General features: G+C 45.0%; 1 protein-coding gene across 2 annotated transcripts; it reads left to right on the top strand.

The window, feature by feature from the left end:
- Positions 1–1,297: 1,297 nt before the first annotated feature.
- LOC132829056 (uncharacterized) lies at positions 1,298–23,917 on the top strand. Of its 2 annotated transcripts, XM_060846342.1 has the most exons (6): positions 1,298–1,613; positions 2,505–2,630; positions 6,552–6,648; positions 11,854–11,986; positions 20,981–21,097; positions 21,344–23,917. In XM_060846342.1, exons 1-5 carry the CDS (start codon positions 1,380–1,382, stop codon positions 21,093–21,095), a joined length of 705 nt encoding a protein of 234 aa, XP_060702325.1. In that variant the 5' UTR covers positions 1,298–1,379; the 3' UTR covers positions 21,096–21,097; positions 21,344–23,917. The 2 variants fall into 2 exon arrangements, with proteins under 2 accessions (XP_060702325.1, XP_060702326.1); XM_060846343.1 differs by lacking the exon at positions 2,505–2,630.
- The last annotated feature ends 1,425 nt before the right edge of the window (positions 23,918–25,342 follow it).

The following is a 25,342-nucleotide window of genomic DNA, read 5'->3' as shown; positions in this document are numbered from 1 at the left end:
TCTTTACAGGCTGCTGTGGAACACTGTGTTCTCTGGATAACGGGGCTTCATAGAATCGTAGAATCCCTGTTGGAGCCAGGCCCTTCGGCCCAACAAGCCCACACCAACCTGCCGAAGAGTGACCACCCCCCCACCCCGACCCATTCCCCTTCCCTAAAACTCTATATTTTACCCCTGACTAATGCACCTAATTTGTATATCCCTGAACACTATGGGCAATTTAGCTTGGCCAATTCACGTAATCTACACAACTTTGGACTGTGGGAGGAAACCGGAGCACTCGGAGGAAACCCACGCAGACACGGGGAGAACGTGCAAACTCCACACAGACAGTTGGCCAAGGCTGGAATTGAACCTGGGTCCGGGCACAGTGAGGCAGCAGTGCTAACCACTGAGCCACCATGCCACCTCTTGTACAGTTTTAAAATTTATTCATTTGGGGGATGTGGGCATCCGTGGCTGGGACGGTCCCGAGTTGCCCCTTGAGAAGGTGGGGGTGAGCTGCCTTCTTGAACCGCTGCAATCCATGTGCTGTAGGTAGACCCACAATGCCCTTAGGGAAGAAATTCCAGGATTTTGACCTAGCGGCACTGAGGGTACAGCAATGTATTCCCAAGTCAGGATGGTTGGGGCTCGGAGGGGAACATGCAGGAGGTGGTGTTCCCATGTGTCTGGTGCCATTGTCCTTCTGGATGGAAGTGGTCATGGGTTTGGAAGGGGCTGTCTGAGGATCTTTGGCGATTTCCTGTAGTGCTTTGTGTAGATAGTACACACTGCTGCAACTGAGCACCAGTGGTGGAGGGAGGGGATGTTTGTGGATGTGGTGCTGATCAAGTGGGGGCTGCTTTGTCCCAGATACTGTCAAGGTGTTTGAGTGTTGTTGGATATGTCAGCCAAAGCAGTTATTCATCGAGGGATCTGCAACATTTCAAACAAGAGTTTTGTTCTCGACTTGACCTGGACACTGTCCACCTGGGTCCTCAGCTCCTGAAACAATCTGTCTCTCAATCACCCAATCAAATCACCCTCCTGGGTGCCAGCATCAAATTGAAACACTCCCCCCCTTTCTCTCTCTCTCTCTCTCTCTCTCTCTCTCTCTCTCCACAGTAGCCAGACCTGTTCAATGTGATGCTGCAGTTTCTGTCTGTAATCCCCATCCAATGATCTTGCGTGACAACTTCAACATAACTCTGAGCACTATGTGGGTTCCAGGAAATGGATGTCGACATAGCAAGTTTCTGATGACGTTGGGAAAGTGAAACTGTAGTATGTGTTTGTATAAAGGCAGAGTAAGTCTCCAAACAGAACCCTCAGTGCATTGTCTCTTGCTGCTGTCAGAACACTGACAAATAAATTCCTACAGCCAGGCAGACGGGATAATGCTGAGATCTTTAAAATCCTTAATCATAATGCGCCCTTTTGGGGCCATTATTCTGTTCTCCCTGTTCCTCACATTCTGGTTTGCATTAACGTCCCCAAACCCACAGCGAGAGGTCTCCCAGCTCCAACAACAAAACACACAACTCCGGGAAAGCCACAAGAAGCTGGAGGTGAAAATGAAGGCTCTGTACGATGATCTGAAGAAGACTCAGGAGGAGAAAGAGAAGAAGCTGGTGAGTGATAGAGCCAGTTGTTTGAGGGGGAGCGGGCAGCGTAGATATACCCAGGAGAGGCCGGGGCTTCTTTAACTCACGGCCAATGGAAGATACTTCTCTGCCTCCCTCTCATTAAGGGACAATCATCAGAAAGCAGCAATCTGACAGAACAATGCACTGTCACAGGGTCAGTACTGGGGGAGTGCTGCACTGTTACAGGATCAGTACTGGGGGAGTGCCGCACTGTCACAGGGTCAGTACCGGGGGAGTGCTGCACTGTTAGAGGGTCAGTGCTGAGGGAGCACCACACTGTCGGAGAATCAGTGCTGAGAGTGTGCCGCACTGTCAGATGGTCAGCGCTGAGGGAGTGCTACACTGTCAGATGATCAGTGCTGAGGGAGTGCTGCACTGTCAGAGGGTCAGTGCTGAGGGAGGGCTGCACTGTCAGAGGGTAAGTGCTGAGGGAGTTATGAGTTTGTAATCCCACTTGCACAAGACTCAGAACAGGTCGTCACTCTGATAACTTCTTTTTTAATCTCAAAAATATAATTTATTCATAAAATAATTTGATGGTCTGTACAGTTGGACATGCCATACATATGTAAACATTCCATTTCTTTGCATACCACAACAGAGTAATCATTCCTATTTACAGTCTGTACGATTACATTTTTCGCTGAGGCGTCAGCAGAGCCCAAATGACTGCGTGGGCCCTCTGTTCTTCTTTAGGCAGGCAGATGTTACACGGTGGTCTTTCCTCACCGCGCCTTGGCAGCAGCTGCCATCCAGGCAGACGGGATAATGCCGAGATCTTTAAAATCCTTAATCGTACTGCACCCTTTTGGGGCCATTATTCTGTTCTCCCTGTCCCTCACATTCTGGTTTGCATTAATGTCCCCAAACCCACAGCGAGAGGTCTCCCAGCTCCAACAACAAAACACACAACTCCGGGAAAGTCACAGGAAGCTGGAGGTGAACATGACGGCTCTGTACGATGATCTGAAGAAAACTCAGGAGGAGAAAGAGAAGGAGCTGGTGAGTGATAGAGCCAGTTGTTTGAGGGGGAGCGGGCAGCGTAGATATACCCAGGAGAGGCCGGGGCTTCTTTAACTCACGGCCAATGGAAGATACTTCTCTGCCTCCCTCTCATTAAGGGACAATCATCAGAAAGCAGCAATCTTATGGAATAACACTGGGCTTCACACCATGCCTCAGTGGTTAGCACTGCTGCCTCACAGGGATACTGGCTCAGTTCCATCCTCGGGTGACTGTCTGTGTGGAGTTTGCACATTGTCCCCGTGTCTGCATGGGCTTCCTCCCACAATCCAATGATGTGCAGGTTAGGTTGCATAGGCCATAGGAAATTGCGGGGAGAAAATGAGGACTGCAGATGCTGGAGATCAGAGTCAAAAGGTGTGGTGCTGGAAAAGCACAGCTGGTCAGGCAGCATCTGAGGAGCAGGAGAATCGACGTCAAGACTCACTTTCCTGATGAAGAGCTTATGTTCGAAGCGTTAACTCTCCTGCTCCACAGATGCTGTCTGACCAGATGAGCTTTTCCAGCACCACACTTTTTGACTCATGCTAAATTGTCCCATATTGTCCACAGATGTATAGGTTAGATGTATCAATCATTGGAAATGCAGGGTTATGAGGATAGGGTGGGTGGGTGAGTCTGGGTGGGATGCTTTTCGGAGGATCAGAATGAGTGAGTGCCGCACTGTCGGAGGGTCAGTGCTGAGGGAGTGCTGCAATGTTGGAGGGTCAATGCTGAGGGAGTGCTGCACTGTCAGAGAGCCAATGCTGAGGGAGTGCCACACTGTCGGAGGGTCAGTGCTGAAGGATTGCCACACTGTCAGAGGGTCACATGCTGAGAGAGTGCCACACTGTCGGAGGGTAAGTGCTGAGGGAATGTCACTCTGTTGGACGGTCAGTGCTGAAGGAGTGCCACACTGTCAGAGTGTCAGTACTGAAGGAGTGCCACACTGTCAGCATTGGGATTGTGGAATCACACAGTAACGAGATTAGGATCAGGGTGAGAGCAGTAGCAGCTGTGCTGAGGCAGGGATGGATGATGGTGATGTTAATGATGTGGCACAAGCTAATCTTGATGATGGCCTTGGCTGTGGTGATCTCACCAGGAGCTTGGACAAACAAATACATCTCATGGCCCTTTGCCTGGGTATGGCTCTGACATCAGTCTCGCCGTTGTAAGGGCTGAACATGGACCAGTTTGAAATGGGTTTGAGCTCTAGTACAGCTCTGATCTACTTGACTGTCACTATGGAGTGAATGCCCTCCTTCTGTCCCTGAATTGTTTGTTCCGTACTCTCCATTAACAGGAAACGAACAGAATGAAGATGGTTCTGCTCTGGGATCCCAGAGACTGTGTTTAATGTTCTTTGGATTTGAATTCAAAAGAAGCTAAGAAGAATTAACACTGAATTCTTCATAAATCTGCACCTCAGCCTGTCCTGGAGGTGACTCAAATCCCACAGCAACATGGTTGAGTCCAAAATGGCCAATCAGTATCGAACATTACCCAAGATCTCAACAGGCTCCATGTGACTGCAGTGTATTAACAATTCAGCTGAGAATGGCCCCGGCAGTGATACTGGAAAAGCGCAGCAGGTCAGGCAGCATCCAAGGAACAGGAAATTCGATGTTTCAAGCATAAGCCCTTCATCAGGAAGGGCTTCCTGATGAAGGGCTTATGCCCGAAATGTCGAACTTCCTGTTCCTTGGATGCTGCCTGACCTGCTGCGCTTTTCCAGCAACACATTTTCAGCTCTGATCTCCAGCATCTGCAGTCCTCACTTTCTCCTCCAGGCAGTGATACCCCAGGAACCCAAAACTGGAATGTTGAAAAAAATTGCTGTAAATTTTTTTTTTGTTGACTGTTGGTTCTTTTGGAAACTAAGTAAAGACGATAAGATATCGGAGAGAATTAGGATAATCAGTCCAGCAAGTCTGCTCCCCCATTCAATCATGGCTGATCTGTTTCTCAACTTCTTTCTCCTGCCTTCTCCCCAAACCCCTTGATCGCTTTACTCATCACAAACCTAATTTTTAAAAATTTATTGTCACGTGTACCTAAGAACAGTGACAAACATTGTTTATGAGCAGTACAGGCAAATCATAATAAGCAAGGACATACAGGTGTTTGGGCGAAAAAGATGTAGACAGAGTGAGGCACACAGGTCATACTGCACAGGGCGTGCACATGACAAAACAAACATTAACAAGATCAGCATTACTTCAGGCTAGAGAGTCCCTTCATCTCACTAATAACGGTCAGGAAGAAGCTGTTCCTGAACCTGCTGGTGCATGTGTTCAGGCTTCTGTATCTTGTACCTGATTGTAGAGTTGTGGGAGATCATTACCGGGGTGGGAGGGTCATTGATGATGTTGGCAGCCTCTCTGCGGCACCAAGACACTTAAATGGAGTCCATGGATGGAAGGGATGGCTTCAGTGATGGTCTGGTCTGTGCAAGCCACCTTCTGTAGTTTCTTATGATCCTGGGCAGAGCAGTTACTGTGCCGGCCATTATGTACCCAAACAGTCTGCTTTCTATGGTGCATCGGTAAAAGTTGGTGACGGTCCTTATGGTGAGGTACCTGAGGAAGAAGAGGAGTTGTTGTGCCTTCTTGACCGTCTCACATATGTGGGAAGTGCAGGACAGATTGTCAGTTACTGTCATTCCAGGGGAGTTGGTGTTCTCCACCCTCTCAATCTTGGCTCCGTTGATCTAATTGGTGGCGTGTTCTCTTCATTTCTTTCTGAAGTCAATGATCAGTTCTTTAGTTTTGCTGATGTTGAGAGAGAAGTTGTTTTCATTGCACCTTCTACCTCCTATCTGACTTGCTGTTGTTTGATATTCGTCCCACCACGATGCTGTCATCAGCCAACCTGTAGATGGCACTCATCTGGAATTTGGCTACACACTCGTGGGTGTAAGGGGAGTACAGGTAGGGGGCTGAGGACACACCCTTGGGGTATGGTCCAGTGTTGCGTGTTATTGTGGGGGAGGTCCTGTTGTCTGTCTTCACTGATTGCGGTCTGTGGGTCAGGAAGGTGAGGATCCAGTTGCAGAGGGTGGAGCCGAGACCGAGGTCTTGGAGGTTTGGGATCAGTTTGAAGGGGATAATGGTGGAGCTGTAGTCAATGAGCAAGAATCTGACGTAGGTGTCCTTGTGCAGGTATTCCAGGGTTGAGTGCAGGGCTAGGGAAATAGCATCCGCAGTGGACCTGCTCCATCAGGAGACAAATTGCAGGGGATCTGAGGCAGGCTGAGGAACTGGAGTTGATGTTGATCATAACTAGCCTCTGTCTCTGTCTCAAATACTATCAGTGGCTTGGCTTCCACAGCTCTCCGCAGCAACGAGTTTCACAGATTCCCCACCCTCTGGCTGAGGAAACACCTCCTCTTCTCAGTTTGATAGGGTTGTCCCTTCACCCTGAGGCTGTGCCCTCAGGTCCTAGTCTCTCCCACTGATGGAAACATCTTCTTCACAGCCACTCTATCCAGGCCCCTCAGTATTTCATAAGTGTCAATCTGATTCCCCTGAGAATTGGTTTGAATGTTGGGCTGTGCTCTTGGCTTCCAGATGCAGCAGTGATCCCTCTCTGAGGGTGAGTCTGTGCAGCCCAGGATCCCTTGTCCTAACCCTCATGGAGGTGAAAACTCAGAGGAGCTCATGACCAACACAGTCTGGAGACACCTTCCTCTGGAACTGGACTTGAACCCCAATCCTAAAGGGACAGACCATCAGCAGAGGCAATTTGCTGATGACCTTTGACCCTGTTCTTTAATGGATGTATTTCTGACCTGGAAAGTGCTTGGAATCTCTGTGCCTGCGGGAAGTCCAGTGTCAGCTGAGCTTTCTTAAAGGGGACTGACAGGTACTTTCACAATATCTCACCTTTGATGTCCAACTATTTTGTCTTTCTAAACAGACATCGTTGCTAAAACAGATCACCAGTCAGAAGGAAACTATTGCAGGACACAGGAATCAAATCCATGACCTCAGCAAACAAAACTCCAATCTGCAAGGTCAGCACAACAACAAACTGCATTTCTATATTGCCTTGAATGTAATGAAACAGCTCAAAATGCTGCACATGAGCATGATGAGGTAAAATCTAATAAAGTAAAAAATGAGGTCTGCAGATGCTGGAGATCACAGCTGCAAATGTGTTGCTGGTCAAAGCACAGCAGGCCAGGCAGCATCTCAGGAATAGAGAATTCGACGTTTCGAGCATAAGCCCTTCATCAGGAAAATCTAATAAAGACCGACTTGAGGAATACTTTTGAGAATGAGGTGAGTTCTAAAAAGCAGGAGGGGGAGAGAGAGCAGGAGAGACTTAGGGAGGGAGTTGCCGAATGGGGAAGGAATGGTCTAACAATGAAAACAGGATGCTCAGGACTTGGATGATGGAAGTGAATGTCACAGGAGTAGATGAGAGAGTAAGTGATGAGGATGACACAAGGAGTCTGAAGAGGGATATTGATGGGTGAAGTGAATGGGCATAAACCTAGCAAATGGAATATGTGTGAGGTTGTGCAGTTTGGCAGGAAGAATAGAGGAGCTGAATATTGTTTAAATGGAGAAAGACTGCAGAAAGCTGAGGCCAGAGGGATTTGGACTTCCTTGTGCATGAAGCTCGCATACAAGTTCAGCGTGTATTAGAGAAAAAAAATCAAATGTTGACCTTTATTTCAAAGGGAATGGACATAAAAATGGGAGGTCTTGCTAAAACTATACTAACTAAATCACAGCTGGAACACTGTGAACAATGTGGTAAGATACACTGCTGTTGGAAGCAGTCCAGAGAAAGCACTGAGGACATTATAGAGACATTGGTCGGGATCTTTCAGGAATGATTGGAGTCAGGGAGGGTTCCAGAGGACTGGAAAATGGCCAAGGCAATACCTCTGCTTAAGAAAGGAGAGAGGCAGAAAACTGCAAACTATAGGCCATGAGCCTGACCTCAGTCATTGGTAAGATTATAGAGTCTATTATTAAGGATGAGATTGCAGAGTACTTGGAAGTGTCTGGTAAAATAGGGCTGAGTCAGCAGAGTTTCATCAAGGGGATGTTAAACAGCCCAGGGAATCCCTTGTAGACTCAACCTATAAGCCTCTGTTGGTTCATCCCAGAAATCGTGGTCTGGAATAAAAAACCTCTTACAGACCATTTAGTTAAATTTTAGTCATCCCTTTTATTTACCGATAGCATCACTGTTCCAACATAACACTGATACCATAAGCTAAACTGACTGGGTTCTGTAACCCAGGAGAGTTCTTTAAGAATTCTTGCAGGCTCCTCTGTCCTCCTGTCACAAAAAGGCTTCCTTTATACAAAACATTCACAAAATTAAACAGATAATAGTGAAGGACAATAATTCGTAAGGAAGAAATGTTAATTGACAGGTCTGTGTGCACATGACTGATGACTCCTACAGGTATTGAGCTATCCAGTAGGTTGTCAAAACAAATCCACTTGAGTTAGGTGTCTGCTGGCGAGATAAGGTCCTATCAGAGAGACATACCAGTCTAACTTAAGTGGGAGATGTCATAAGATAACCTTGCACAGCTCGCAGGTTCAGATACAATTGTTTGACAAAACGGCTTCTTATCATGGAGGGCAAACTTTTGACCAAAAATGGCTTCCTGACGCATTGTGCCAGAATCTTTTCAACGTTAGGTTGAGAGTAATTTTTAAGCTCGGAGCAGACTCGTGCTTTTTATCTTAAGCACTGAATCATTCTGTACCTGAGGCTGAGATGTTACCATAAGGTTACATCTAACCTGATTCGTTAGCCTCGAATTAAACATGCTTTCTTTTCAGGATTGTGATTCAAATTCAAGTAAGACATAAGATCTGACTAGTTAGAATTGACAGTGGGGCAGCCATGGTCTGTAAGGACAGCAAGTAACTTAAAGCTTCATCAATATTACCTTTTATAGAGTTTGCATTTCATAACCAGTAATGGCTACTCAAAATCATCATAAAGTCTCAAAATGCAATTAAATTCAGTCCAAAACAAGTAAGCACAAGAGTTAATTTTCTACTGGCTTCAGCAGTCCCAGCATGAAAATGGTCTCTCTCTTTCTCTCTCTCTAGTGTCCTTTTGAACTCTCAAGTCAGGGATTTGTAAGAGAAAAGATGTTTTTCCTTCTGTGTCTGCCTCACTTGCAAGGAGTAATAAGAATCCATTGTAGTTGATAGGGCCTGACAATTAATTACAAGGCTTTTGATAATACCGAGTTTCATTTTGGGGTCAGAATCAAACACTGTCATTCATTTCACAAGGGAGCAGCCATGAATGTTATCACTCGGTGTCCTGTTTACACAGATTCATAGAGTCTTGGAGTCATAGAGATGTACAGCATGGAAACAGACCCTTCAGTCCAACCCGTCCATGCCGACCCGATATCCCAACCCAGTCTAGTCCCACCTGCCAGCACCCAGCCCATATCCCTCCAAATCCCTCCTATTCATATCCCCTTCCAGATGCCTTTTAAATGTTGCAATTGTACCAGCCTCCACCACTTCCTCTGGCAGGTCATTCCATACATGTACCACCCTCTGCCTGAAAATGTTGCCCCTTCGATCTCTTTTATACCTTTTCCCCTCTCACCCTAAACCTATGCCCTCTAGTTTTGGACTCCCCCATTCAGCGAAAAGACCTTGTTTATTTACCCTATCCATGCCCCTCATAATTTTGTAAACCTCTATAAGGTCACCCCTCAGCCTCCGACATGCCAGGCAAAACAGTCCCAGCCTGTTCAACCTCTCCCTGTAGCTCAAACCCTCCAACCCTGGCAACATCCTTGTACATCTTTTCTGAACCTTTTCAAGGCACTGATATTAAGGCAAATGTTCTTAATTGCCTTACAGCATCCTGTTATCACTTGGCGAGAACAGATGTTTTTACTTTCTTTTTCATGGCCAGACCCTCCCTGCCGGTCTATTTTCTAGAGTGTAGCAAATGTGTTCTATAATTCAACATTACATTTTAGTCTAAATGTTTAAGGACAAGTTTTAAGGCTATAGACTTTCTCAAGGAGGTCATGCCTGACAAAAATGGTAGAATAATTTGAGGAAGTAACAAGCAGATAAGATAAAGGAGACCAGATCCAGAGGACCTCTGTCAAGGTGCCACACAGGAGGCTGCTGAAGAAGGTAAAAGTCCATGGTGTTAGGGGTAAGGTACTAACATGTATTGAGGATCAGCTGACTGGCAGAAGGCAGTATGGGAACAGAGGGGTATTTTTCAGGATTTAAGCCAGTGACTAGTGGAACCACAACTATTCACGTTATACATTTACAATCTGATTGAAGGAGCTGAGCACACTGTTGTTAAGTTTGCAGATGACACAAAGACAGGTGGAGGGACAGGTCGTGTTGAGGAACTGGGGAAGCTGCAGATGGACTTGGACAGGCTGAGAGAGTTGGCAAAGGAGTTGGCACTTGGAATATAATGTTGGAATGTCTGGGGTTATACACTGGCCAAAAGAATAGAGGTCTAAGACTATTTTCTAAATGGGGAAAGGCTTCAGAAATCTGAAGCACAAAGGGACTTAAGAGGGCTGGGTTAGAATTCACTTCAGGTTGACATATAAAGACAGTTGATGGTTAGAAGGCAAATGCAATGTGAGCATTCATTTCAAGAGGGTTAGAACATAAAAGCAGGATGTACAGCTGAGGCTGTATAAAACTCTGGTCTCTCTAACACACACACACACACACACACACACAGAACACACACACTTACACATTCACACACATACGCAGTGACATACACACACATACACACAGAACACACACTCACACACACACACGTACACAATAACACACACACAGAACACAGACACTCATACACACACACACAATGGCACACACATACACACAGAACACACATTCAACACACACATACACAGTGATACACACACACATATAGACAGAACACACGTACTCATACACACACACTTACACACACACATACACAGTGACACACACACACATACAGACAGAACACACGTACTCATACACACACACTTACATACACACATGCACAGTGACACACACACATACACACAGAACACACACACTTACACACACACTCATACACACACACTTACACACACACATACACAGTGACACACACACATACACACAGAACACATACTTACACACACACACATACACAGTGACACACCCATACACACAGAACACACACACACACATACACAGTGACACACACTCATACAAACACACACATACACATACACACAGAGCACACACTCATACATACACACTTACACATACATAACACACACTTACACACACACATACATAGTGACACACACACATACACAGTGACACACACACATACACACAGAACACACACACACACTCATACACCCACAATCACACACAGTGACACACACACACAAACACACACACACACACACACACACACACAATCCAGTGACCTTGGAATTATGTCGGCTAAGTTGGATGGAAGAAAATTGCCAAAAGGGAATCGCAGTGATTCCCAACCACAGTGCCCCCTGTTGGAAGTGTGAAGAAGGAAGCTGAGCAGAGGAGCATCTCACCTGTTGGCCAATCCTTGCCAACTCATATCCCATATAGGATTCACTCAGCAGCATGTGACCAGCCTGTGGATGCAGAAGGGCTCTGTCCTGTTGCCAAAGAAGTGGCCCAGCCCTCGGCTGGCCGTGAAAGGCCCTGGAGGCTATCCACTCCATCAAGGGACCGGCAGGTTGGTGTAATCCAAGACTTATGTCACAGGGCACTCCCACTCTTGGCAGGATGACCCTCTTCCACTCTCCTGCCCCACACCCACCCAGGAGAATCCACCTCTACTCCTCTGTCCTCGGGACTCCTCCGTGCTGACAGAAACCCGGACTCTCCTATCTGCTTCAGCTGTGCCAACCTCTGTGCCAACGTCATTGCAAACCCTGGCACCGGCTTCAGGGTGGGTGATGCACCAAAAAGGAGGATGTTGGTGGTAAATTCACTCGCACAGGCCCACTAAATTGGAAGCCACTTTTTTGAGTCCCAGCAGAGGAGGAGAGAGGATTGGGAAACGTTATATAATGGAGAGATATGTTTTCAATTGTGGTTCAAACACAGCATGAAAACTGAAAAAGGGCCAGGAGCAAATTAAGAGCTTTATTTCAGTGGGACAGGTGTTCATTAGGATTTCAAATTTTCTCTTTTTCCAGACGAACTTCAGTATCACACGAATAAACTTTCCAAGAGTGAACGGGAACTCAGTGAGCTGACCAGCAGACTCCGTGAGAAAGAGAGAGACTTCCATGCGTTGGCTGATCGTAATTCAGACCTGGCTTCACAGCTGTGAGAACATGGGATTTTTAAAGTATAATTTTATGTTGAGAATTGCTGGGGCGAGTCAAAAGCCCTGAAATTGCACATAGCAGAATAAAACAGGGATGCAGAAAGAAAATTTGGAACACTATGTGCAATTTTGGTCTCCCTCCTACAGGAAAGATGTTGTGAAACTTGAAAGGGTTCAGAAAAGATTTACAAGGATGTTGCAGGGTCAGAGGGTTTGAGCTACAGAGGAACCTCGATTATCCGGCATTAGATAATGTGAATAGCGGATTATCCAACAAGATCGTAAAGTCCCAATGCACGGCTAAACTATGTTATCCGACATTCAATTATCCGGAATTCAATTAATTGAACGAAATTCTCCCTGGCCGTGTCCTTTGGATAATTGAGGTTCCTCTGTACAGGGAGAGGCTGAATAGGCTGGGGCTGTTTTCCCTGGAGCATCGGAGGCTGAGCGGTGACTGGACAGAGGTTTATAAAATCATGAGGGGCATGGATAGTGTTAATAGAGGTGGGGGGAGTCCAGAACTAGAGGGTATAGGTTTAGGGTTAGAGGGGAAAAATATAAAAGGGACCTAAGAGGCAACGCGTGTATGGAATGAGCTGCCAGAGAGAGTGGTGGAGGCTGGTACAATTACAACATTTAAAAGGCATCTGGATGGGTATATGAATAGGAAGGGTTTGGAGAGACATCGGCCAACTGCTGGCAAACCACACAACATCAACGTCGATTTCACCAGTTTCCTCATCTTCACCCACCCCACCTCATCCCAGATCCAACCCTCTAACTCAGCACCTCCCCCTTGAACTGTCTCACCTGTCCATCTTCTTTCCCACCTCTCCGCTCCACCTTCCCTCCGACCTATCACCTTCATCACTACCCCCCCACCTTTATCGACCTATCACCTTCATCACCGCCCCCCCCTTTATTGACCTATCACCTTCATCACCGCCCCCCCCCACCTTTATCGACCTATCACCTTCATCACCGCCCCCCCCTTTATCGACCTATTGCATTCTCAGCCATCTTCCCCTTAGCCCCACCCCCATCCCATTTATCTCTCAGCCCCCTTGGGTCCCCACCCCCCCCCCCCCCCCACATTCCTGAAGAATGGCTTATGTTTGAAACATTGATTCTCCTGCTCCTCGGATGCTGCCTGTCTGGCTGTGCTTTTCCAGCACCAGTTTTGACTCTGATCTCCAGCATCTGCAGTCCTCACTTTCTTCTGGATTAATTTGTGATATCTGGTTGGCAGGGATGAGAGGGACCGAAGGGCCTGTTTCCGTGCCGTACATCTCTGTGACTCTATGACTCTAACTGCCTGAGAAAGAGCATTTTGCAGGTGAATGGGAGATAATGAAAAGGATATGGCCCTCTTTCAGACAGCTAGTAAATACCGAATAGCCTGAATGGCCATCTTCAGCTTGTATTAACATCCTAATGTCAAACAAAAAAACTGTGGATGATGGAAATCTGAAACAAAAATGAATAATGCTATAGGACTCAGCAGGTCTGGAGATAAAAACAGAGTTAACATTTTGAGACCAGTTACATTAAAACTGTTTTCTCCAACAGATACTGCCAGCCCTGCTGAGTTTCTCCTGCAGTTTCTGTTTTTGTTTGTATTAGAGTCATAGAGATGTACAGCACGGAAACAGACCCTTCAGTCCAACTCATCCACGCCGACCAGATATCACAACCCAATGTAGTTCCACCTGCCAGCACCCGGCCCATATCCCTCCAAACCCTTCCTATTCACATACCCATCCAGATGCCTTTTAAATATTGCAATTTTACCAGCTTCCACCACTTCCTCTGGCAGCTCAGTCCATGCAGACAGGCAGTACCCTCTGCATGAAAAAGTTGCCCCTGAGGTCCCTTTTAAATCTTTCCTCTCCCACTCTAATCCAACACTCTCTAGTTCTGGACTCCCACACCCTAGGGAAGAGACCTTGTCTATTTTCCCTATCCATGCCCCTAATGATTTTATAAACCTCTGAAAGGTCACCCCTCAGCCTTCGACATTGCAGGAAAACAGCCCCAGCCTGTTCAGCCTTTCCCTATAGCTCAAATCCTCTAACCTGGCAACATCCTCGTAAGTTTTTTCTGAACCCTTTCAAGTTTCACAACATCCTTCCAATAGGAAGGAGACTCGAACTGCACACAATATTTCAAAAGTCGCCTAACCAACATCCTGCACAGCTGCAACATGACCTCTCAACTTCACTTCCCAATGCTCTCTCCAATAAAGGGAAGCATATTAAATGGGTTCTTCACTGTTCTATCTCCACTTTCAAGGAACTGTGAACCTGCACTCCAAGATCTCTTTAAGACCATAACACCATAAGACATAGGAGTGGAAGTAAGGCCATTCGGCCCATCGAGTCCACTCCGCCATTCAATCATGGCTGATGGGCATTTCAACTCCACTTACCAGCATTCTCCCCGTAGCCCTTAATTCCTTGTGACATCAAGAATTTATCAATCTTTGTTCAGCAACACTCCCTAGGACCTTACCATTAAATGGATAAGTCCTGCTAAGATTTGTTTTCCCAAAATGCAGCACCTCACATTTCTCTAAAGTAAACTCCATCTGTCACTCCTCAGCCCATTGGGTCATTTGATCAAGATCCTGTTGTGATCTGAGGTAACCTTCTTTGCTGTCCACTATACTTCCAATTTTGGGGTCATCTGCAAACTCACTAACCATAAATCTTATGTTCATATCCAAATCATTTGTATAAATGACAAAAAGTAGTGGACCCAACACTGATCCTTGTGGCACTTCACTGGTCACAGGCCTCCAGTCTGAAAAACAACCCTCCACCAACACCCTCTGTCTTCTACCTTTAAGCCAGTTCTATATCCAAATGGCTAGTTCTCCCTGTATTTCATGAGATCTAAACTTGCTAACCATGGGGAACCTTGTTGAATGCCTTACTTGAAGTCCATATAGATTATGTCCACCACTCTGCCCTCATCAATCCTCTTTGTTACTTTTTCAAAAAACTCAATCAAGTTTGTGAGATATGATTTCCCATGCACAAAGCCATGTTGACTATCCGTAATCAGTCCTTGCCTTTCCAAATATGTGTAAATCATGTCCATCAAGATTCCCTCCAACAACTGGCCCACCACCAATGTCAGGCTTACCAGTCTATAGTTCCCTGGCTTGTCCTTACCACCTTTATTAAATAGTGGCACCATGTTAGCCAAACTCCAGTCTTCCAGCACCTCACCTGTGACTAACAATGATACAAATATCTCAGCAAGGGATATTGACTTCCCTTGCTTCCCTCACTTCACACAGAGTTCTAGGGTACACCTGATCAGGTCCTGTGGATTTATCCACCTTTATGTGTTTCAAGATATCCAGCACTTCCTCCTCTGTAATATGGACAATTTTCAAGATGTCACCATCTATTTCCCTAAATTCTATATCACCCATGTCCTTTCCCACAGTAAACACTGATGCCAAATACTCGTTAGTATCTGCCCCATCTCCTGCTTCTCCACACAAAGGCCGCCTTACTGATCTCTGAGGGATCCTATTCTCTCCCTAGTTCCTGTTTGTCCTTAATGTATTTGTAAAAACCCTTTGGATTCTCCTACTGACTATTAGAGGATCTATAATACAATCCCAATAAGGTGATCATCCCTTTCGTATTTCTCAGTTCTACCCAACTAACCTCCCTGGATGTATTTCTGGGAATATTCTCCCTCAGTACAGCTGTAATGCTATCCCTTATCAAAAGTGCCACTCTCCTCCTCTCTTGCCTCCCTTTCTACCCTTCCTGTGGCATTTTTATCCTGGACATTAAGCTGCCAGTCCTGTCCATCCCTGAGCCACGTTTCTGTATTTGCCAAGGTATCCCAGCCCCATGTTCCTAACCATGCCCTGAGTTCATCTGCCTTTCCTGTTGGACCGCTTGTATTTAGGTAAATGCAGTTTAATTTATCAGTCCTACCTTGTTCTCTGCTTTGTCCCTGCCTGCCCTGACTGACTGACTCGCTTCTTTTCTCAACTGTACCAGTCTCAGATTGATCTCTTTCCTCACTATCTCCCTGGTTCTTACCCCTCTACCCCCCCATCCATCTTACTAAATTAAATCCTCCCAAGCAACTCTAGCAAATCTCCCTGTCAATATATTAGTCCCCTTCCAATTTAGGTGCAAACCGTCCTTCTATCCCAGAAGAGATTCCAATGATCCAAAAATGTGATTCCTTCTCCCATACACCAGCTCCTCAGCCGTGCATTCATTGGCTCTATCCTCCTATTCCTGCCCTTACTAACTCGTAGCACTGGGAGTATTCCAGATATTACTACACTTGAGGACCTCCTTTTTAAATTCCTGCCTAACTCTATATTCTCCCTTCAGAATCTCATCCTTTTCCCTTCCTATGTTGCTGCTACCAATGTGTACATTGACCTTCTGCTGGTCCCTCTCCTCTTTGTGAACATTCTGCATCCTCTCTGAGATATCCTTGATCCAGGCACCAGAGAGGCAACACACCATTCTGATTTTTCACTGCTGGCCACAGAAATGTCAGTCTGTGCCCCTGACTAGAGAGTCCCCTGTCACAAGTCGATTGCTTGGAACCCAACATATCCCTCATTACCTTAGAGCCTGTCTTGATACCAGAAACTTGACTGTTTGTGCCACATTCCCCTGAAAGCCCATCACCGCCTACATTTTCCAAAACAGCATACTTGTTTCAAATAAGGATAGCCACAGAAGACTCCTGTACTACCTACTTAGCTCAGTTGCCTTTCCTGGAGTTAACCCATCTACCTGACTGTATCTGCAGTTTTTCTCCCTTCCTATAACTGCCAACCCTCATCCCTCCCCAGCTCTTGTAAATTCCTCACTGCCTCTAACTGTTGCTCCAACTGATCCATTCGATCTGACAAGATTCGCAACCAACAACATTTATTGCAGATATAATCCTCAGTAACCCGTAAACTCTCTTGAAACTCCCACATCTGACAAGAAGAGTATATCACTCTAATAAAGGCCATTTTTCTCCTTCCAATCTACAGACCCAGAAAATAACACTGTCTTATTGCTTACAAAACACTGCTCTAGGCTAACTTAATACTTATGGCTTAGATTTTTAAAATTTAATCAAGGGACAGATCCCAACAAAAACATATAATCAAGAAATATCCCACTCTACTCACTATTGTAGATTTATAGCAAGGCTATACTTTAAAACTATTCACTGTTTCTGTGCTGTGACCTCTCCCAAACAGGTTCCTCCAAGATCAGTTGTGAATTGGGCTGTTTGTTAAGTTTTCCTAAACACACTTTGATCAATGTGTCACACTTCACTTTTTGATTTTTGTGACATTTGGACTTACATAAGCTGCCAAATTCTGACTTAATGAGTTCATTCAGAAATATTTTCAGAGTGACTGATTCGGCCTTGTGAGGTACAGACTTCCACATCCTTAGCCCAATGCAAAAACAAATTGGAGAGAGCAAACCATAGAGGCCACTTTCCCTAATTTGTACATTTATGTATGTAAACAGTGTCACCTCCATTAACTCACGTGATCATAATATTCAAGTTACAAAGGTTTTAATTGTCGACTGAATTTTGAACATATGTCGGCCTACATCCTCCAAACTCCAACAAACAGCTTATCCAAAAGTCTAATCAAGACACATTCACTCATCATGCTGATCCTTGGTGATATACACGGATTGGCCCAAATTGCCTCAGTTTAAAATCAAAATGCTAAAAACTTTTTTCTCCCAAGGGTAGAGGACTTCTGCAGTTCTCTACCCCAGAGAGTTGTGGAGGCTAGACAAGTGAAGATGTTTAAAAAGCAGAGGTATATAAATGGATATTTTAAATATTGGGGTTTATGAGGAGGTGGCATGAAAGAGTAGTTGAGGCCTGGGACAGATTAGCCATGATGTTATTGAATACTGAGGCACATTTAACACAAAAAATGGCCTACTTCTACTCCTAATGTTATGTTGTGGACTGAATTATACACAGCAGAAACCTAACCAACCTACCAAGCAACAACAGCCTTGTTGTAAATTTATCTGGGTAACGTACACTGTACGGTACAGTTGGTCACTGAAGTAGCCTGGTTAAAGTCAAAAGTTAACATGCACTGTGGAAAAGTTAAAGTTCTCAAATTTTAAGAAACAAAAGACAAACACAAGATATAACCAAATTTTCAAGCTCAAATTAAAAATGTCAGCCTAACTCATACATTTGGCTAGATTAGGAAAATTTAAAATGGTTCAATATTTTTTACTAATAGACTTCTATCTTAAAATGCAACCAACATTGCTGGAAATACCCAGCAAATTGGGCAGCATCAGTGCAGACAGATACAGAGTTAATGTTTCAAGGAAGAAACACCATCTTTCGAAAAAAAAAGCAGAAAGGTGTGCTATTAAACCGACTGAAAGCAATTAAAAATGGAAGAGATCTAAGGAATCAGATTTAACAAAGTCTGGAAACCGAAGCATTCAATAAATAGCATGTGAGCATAGTCATAATTTGTGGATTTGAGCTATTCGAATTTTTATATTCATACACAAATATTAGTAGCCAATTAAGAAGAAGAACATACTTTGTTTGGGCTTTCAGATTTTGTAGATCACAAATTAGTTAATTGATCAATTATTCTGGAGTGAGATCAAGATACCTTGGCCCCATCATCTTGCTGTTCGTGCTGAGGACAAAAGTGACAGCTTGCAAGTATGTGAGTATATCCAGCAGAGACTGAGTGTGTTGGATCTGACTGTCCAGGGCAGCTGCTAACCAGTCCATGTAGGCAGGCAGAACATAACAGATAATGCTGATGGAGTCCTCGTGCCTTTTGTAACCTTAGCCTTTCCCAAAGCATTTTGCAGCCAATAATATCCTTTCAAAGTATGATTACTGTTCTAATCTGGGAAATACAGCTGAAAATTTACACACAACCAAATCCTGCAGACAACAAAGTGATAGTGGTATGATGAAATCCTGTAGTTATATCCATTTCCTTCACCGGTGCTAACTCTTTTGAAAACTCCTTAAGTTTTCCTGTTAGTGCTGCCAGTTTTTCACTTGCTTCCAACAATTTACTCTTACATGCAGAGTTTTATGACAATTGAAGCATACTGTTCTAACATTACTTTTATTTTCTATATTATTCTTTCAATTCACTTCTGCCTTCCCCCTAAAGCCCGATTCCTGTCCATTCCTCCATCTATCTTGTCAGTTTCCACATGACAACTTCCTGACAAAGTTGTTGATGAGAAATACCATTTACATCATACTGGGGCTGCTTGAGAACGTGATGCTCATCCAGAAATGATTTAATAAGGCTCTATCTGGCCAGGATTTCACCTTCACTGTCCCAAACTTTAACTGGGAAGTTTCAGGAACAAGCTGATGGTGTGTTTTATTGTCTCTTAATCTGAGGATTGTACTCTGAAAGTCTGGAATAAACGCTTTGGCAGCAAGAATACTTATAGCACAACAGTCCTTCAGACCTTTGACCATTTTGAATCTTTAACAACTTCCTCAAATCAGAGAAAAAAGAACCCTTCTACTCCTTTTTCTGTAAATTTAGGAATAACAGGAGGATGTTTGGTTAACTCAAACTCCCAAATATCTCTTCCATCCTCATCTAAACTATGAGCCTCTTATTGTACCTAATCGAAACTTTCTTCCTCATTCATATTTCCTCGTTGCTCTCTCTCTCTCTCTCTGTTTGAAATCTAAACTTAAACATCTGCCTCTCGTTCTCTGTTAAGCTGCTTCATCTGTGAGTGAATTCTGATTATCTCTAGCCATATTGCCCCCAATTTAGACTTCCTTCCTTCCAACACGTTACTTTAACTATCTCTGCTAGCTTAGCCCTTGCTTTTAATTCTAACTCCAACTTTTCTGCTAATGCCATCAACCTAGTCCTGGACAATTCTTGCAAATAGCTCAGAGCTGCTCAGTTCAAAAAGCAAGAGTTAGCTAGGAGGATGTCAGCACAGTGACCAGATAATCTGTCTTTCTGTTATCAGTCAGGGAAAGATTAGTAGTCAAGGGGATAAGTCATCTGGTTTTCCTTGAAATCCTGTTGTGGGATCTTTGGTTGTAAAATGCCTAAAACCCACTGGAAATAGAAAGTTGGGCTTTACTTATAGGTCACACCAGAGAGAGGCAACAGCTTCCTAAATGCAGTATTGCCTCCAGTAAAGTAGCCATAGTCCCAGGGAGCTGCTCTCTCATTACAGAGATACAGATGACTGGTAATGAGGGTCACCATACCCCAGACAAGGGTTGGAACATTCATGGTAACCTCAGCGAGAGCAGGAATTGTGCCAGTGCTGCTTGTATCTCTCTGCATCACAAACCAGCCATCCAGCCAACTGAACTAACCAAGCTGCCTCAAGTACTGACACCATAGGTGATGTGGCCAAGTTAGAATCATAGAATCCCTACAGTGCAGATAGAAACCATTTGGCCCATTGAGTCTGCACCAACATCCTACCCAGAGACAACCAGCATTCCCCCCCCCATTTCCTGTGGCTAATCCAACTCCCCTGACCACTTTGGGTTAATTTCCCATGACCAATCCCCCTAACCTGCAGAGTCCTTGTGACTGTGGGAGGAAACCCACGCAGACACAGGGAGAATGTGGAGACTCCCCGAGGCTGGAATCGAACCCCAGTCCCTGGTGCTGTGAGGCAGTAGTGCTGACCACTGAGCCACCGTGCCACCCTAAGGTCTGGAATGGGACTGAACTCACAACTTTGTGACTCAGAGGTGGGAATGGTTTCCAAAAGCCTCGATAGAAATGATTGGAGAGAATTGGGATCCACCTTTACAGCAGTGCATAGACGCTCTGTTGATTTTGTTTGACCATGAGGGAGTGTTTCCACAGAACTTTCCAACAGGAAGATGACAGTGTGTACAAAGTCCACGATGGCATGTCATGTTTACTATTGGCAACAAGTTCTGATTTTGTCTTAACTCACTTCTTGCAGATCTGATTCTCGGGATAAGCCTTGCACAAAAGACAGGAATGACAGCTGGTTCAGCATTCTGATCTGCATTGCTGGGTTCTGCGTTGGGTTTGGTTTCCACTACCTGTGTTGTTAACGGTGAGTCGCTTGAAAAGCCGAGGAATCAGTGGTTCGTATCCCAATCCGCAACAAGGACTGGGATAGGGGAGGGCTCTGAGGGTGTGGGCTGAGGTGAGATGGGGACGGTTTGAGGAGTTGAGAGTATGCTGCTGGAAAAGCACAGCAGGTCAGGCAGCATCCGAGGAGTAGGAAAAGAGTCTGGGATGAACTGGGCAAGATGAGAAGGTCATAGAAGGTACTAAACTTTGTCCTTGTCTTGTACAGGAGTTTTCCAAACATCTGGGATTGAAATGCAGCCATTGACATCTGGAGCTGAAACAAACTCCCGTGTGTGAAGAGGAATTGGTTAACTGCTATTGGAGGAAGAACGATTGACTTCACTGGATAGTGATCCTATCGAGAATCATATAGAGTCATAGAATCCCTACAGTGTTCAGGGAGAACCCAAACCCTGGTTCTCGGAGATCTGAACGGGAAGCAAGATCCTTTCTAGCTGAAAGATTGTCCAGCGATGACTCAGGTGATGACATCTCACTAAAACCCTGACATTCATCTGTTTTTTCTTGCTCTGATGGGAAAATCGCACTCCTAATTTTTTCGCTTTGTGTTTCCACATGAAGTGAAGGTCTCCTTCTGAAGGAATTTTTTGGGCTTGCTGGACATTGAGATTTATCGAGGAGTGTGGTTTCCAGCCTCTTTTATGGCAGAATGCAATCTGCTGCCTGGGAACTCAGATATAGGAGACACCGGGTGTGAGAAGCCCACTCCGTGTATGCATCCCATTTCTCTATCCACCCTATCCATTCATAAACTCCCCAACGGGTGTATTTGTCAATGACCAACTATACTTTCCTGGTCCTCACCTCCTACCCATCCAGTCCACAGGACTGGAGACCCACAATGTAGTTTAGCCACTGCACTGCCATTGCTCCTTTCTCACCTCTCCTGCACTCTGAACTTTGACTCTTCACTTCTAATCAAAACCAGGGATAAATTACACCATTAAGGGATGCATCATGCTTCCAAATCATTGTGGGATTGACACATTAAAGTTCATCAGATGTGTTCCTGGGATAGAGGGACTGTCCTGTGAATGGAGATTGGGGGAACAAGGTCCATATTCACTGGAAGAATGAGAGATGATTGCACTGAAATCTACAAAATACTTAAAAGCATAGACGGGGCAGATGCGGGACACTGGCTCAGTGGTAAGTACTGCTGTCTCACAGCACCAGGGTCCCGGGTTTGATTCCAGCCTCGGATGACTGTTTGTGTGGAGTTTGCACATTCGCCCCGTGTCTGCGTGGGTTTCCTCCCACAGGTCAGGTGAATTGGCCATGCTAAATTGCCCATAGTGTTAGGTGCATTAGTCGGGGGGAATTACTCTTCGAAGGGTAGGTGTGGACTTGTTGGGCTGAAGGGCCTGTTTCCATACTGTAAATAATCTAATCTAACTTAATTTTTTTCAAAACTCATTCATTGGATGAGGGTGTTGCTTCCCATTCCTAATTGCCCCAGAGGGCAGTTAAGAGCCAACCACATTGCTGTGGTTCTGGAATCATGTGGAGTCCAGACCAGGTAAGGATGGCAGTTTCCTTCCCGTAAGGGCATTAGTGAACCAGATGGATTTTTCCAAAAAAATAAATGGGTTTATGATCTTCATTCCAGATATTTTTGTCCTGAAATTCTACCATGACAGGATTTGAACACAGTTGCCCAGAATATTATTTGAGTCTCTGAATCAACAATACAGTGGTAATATCTCTGGGCCATCACCTCCCTGTAAAATGCCTTGTCTGATCAGGGAGTTTAGAACAACAGGGCACAATTTCAAAATAAGGAGGAAGCTAAATCAGACCAAGATGAGGAGAAATCCTTTCACTCAGAGGATTGTGGGACTTTGGATTTCTATTCCCCAGTGAGGTGTGGAAGGTCAGTCTTTAAATATGTTTAACGTAGGAATTGACAGATTTCTAAACCCCAGGGACAGCAGGAGAGGGTGATGGTGATAGTGTGTGAAGTGGATAATCCACCAGGATCATATTGATTGGTAGAGCAGTCATGATGGGCTGAATGGCCTACTTCTACTCCTATGTTCCTATTAAAGCAATTACTGGGGGCATTTATTTGCCCTTCACTTTGAAGGTGAGTGATCTGTTATAACAGGGTGCTGAGATCTGGAACTATACATTGCAGTCTGCAAGCTCTTATTACACTTTCTTTGTCACAACTACATTGAGAACAAAAGCCTTTTTGTAAAATATTTCTTTAGAAAACATAAGAGAATCAGGAAAAGAACAATACGCTTGGAAAGCGATTGATGAATGTTTATTTCTGTAATGGTTGGTGTTAGTTTTGAGTGATGGGATTAGTCAGTCCTGCTATTTATTTGTAAACTATGTGCTGTTCATCCCTCTCCAATGGATAATTAGACAGGAATAAGACCGGGTGGTTCAGTTTGCATGTATTCATTGATTGAAGACATAGATTTAAGAAACTGGAAAAATAAATGGGGAAGATGAGGAGCATCTTTGCTGCAAATTAAGACATCGTGATGTGGAATGTGCTGCTGGAAGGAGTGGAGGAAATAAATTCAACAGGAACTTCCAAAAGTGAAGTTAACTTTTTGAAGAAACTAATATTGCAGGGCTAATAGCAGGAAGGGGAGTGGACTGAACCGGATAGATCTCTTCAAGAGCTGGTAGGGTTGAATGGCCTCATTCTGAGCTGTGTAACTTAATGGCACTGTTCCAGAAGCCTTGAGTTAAATGTGTCTGTCTGTACTTTTTATTGCAACAGTTTTGTGCAGATTTGCAATAAACTCACATCTTTTAAAAACTCCTCTTGTCTCAAGCAGAGTTTGTTACTTTGTCCCAATTCCAGCTGAAACTGTAGCCATTTGCATAGGATACTGAAATGTTGCTTTCTCTTGTAGAAGAGACAGGAATGCAGGGGCATAATTTCAAAATAAGGATTCTCCAGTTTAAGATGACGGAGGAGGAGAAACCTTTCGTCTCAGAGTGTTGTGGATCTGTAGAACCCTCTTCCCCAGAGAGTGGAGGAGAATGAGAGATTGAAGATTTTGCCGGGTTGGTTCTCGAATAACAAGCGAGTCAATGGTTATCGTGGGTGGCAAGAAAATTGGAACTCAAGCAGATCAGCCATGATTTTATCAAACAGAGGATCACTCCTGAGGGGCCAAATCAGCTCCTCCTGCTCCTCACTAACCTATCAGCATGGTCATAGATGCTGCCTCACCAGAGATTCAGTGATAAAGACATTTAACAGTGAATATCCCCCTACCTGTCTGCATGCAGAGAACCCTCAGCGCAATCACCACCCAGACTCACATAGAATCCCTACAGCGTGGAAGCAAGCTGTTCAGCCCATCAAGTCCAAACCAGCCCTGGCTGACCTTGTTAGGATCTCGACAGGAGTGATGAGGAATGTGGGGAAAGAGAGGTTCAGAGTGATGGAGGGATTAGGGAGTGGGTTGGAGTGGTTGAGGAATGGGTGGCACAGTGGCTAGCACTGCTGACCTAGGTTCGATTCCAGTGTCAGGTGACTGTGTGGAATTGGCACATTCTCCCCGTGTCTGTGTGGGTTCCCTCCCACAATCCAAAGGTGTGCAGATTAGGTGAATTGGCCAGGCTAAATTACCCATAGTGTTCAGGGATATGCATATTAAGTGCATTAGTCAGTAGTAAATATAGGTAGAGGAATGGGTCTGGGTGGGTTGCTCTTCAGAGGGCTGGTGTGGACTTGTTGGGCCAAAGGGCCTGTTTCCACACTGCAGGAAATCTATTCTATGATAGGGAGAGGATGGCTCGGTGTATTATTAGGATCTTACTCATATGTTGACATTGACTGTCGCTCAGCATTGATTAGTCATTCACAAATGAAAACAGAAACTTTAATCCCAGGTAGCTTCATTTAGGATCAGATGTTACTGGAGTGAGCATTTGTCCCTCAGTATTAAATATTCTTCTGTCAATTAATTGCCATGAATTGAATCTGGGAGAAAGTGAGGAGTGCAGTTGCTGGAGATCAGAATCAAAGAGTGTGGGAAGGCACAGCCGGTCAGGCAGTGTCCAAGGAGCCAGAAAGGCATAAGCCCTTCATCAGAAATGAGGGGGTGGCTCAAGTGGGCTGAGAGATAAATAGGAGAGAGGTGGGGTTGGGTGTAAGGTAGCTGAGAAAGCGATAGGTAGATGAAGGCGGGGGTGAAAGTGATAGAGCCATTCTGAGCATTATATGGTTTTC

Source organism: Hemiscyllium ocellatum, chromosome 28 (genome assembly GCF_020745735.1).
Source record: "Hemiscyllium ocellatum isolate sHemOce1 chromosome 28, sHemOce1.pat.X.cur, whole genome shotgun sequence".
Classification (NCBI taxonomy): domain Eukaryota; kingdom Metazoa; phylum Chordata; class Chondrichthyes; order Orectolobiformes; family Hemiscylliidae; genus Hemiscyllium; species Hemiscyllium ocellatum.
This window is presented reverse-complemented; position numbering and strand designations above follow the sequence as displayed.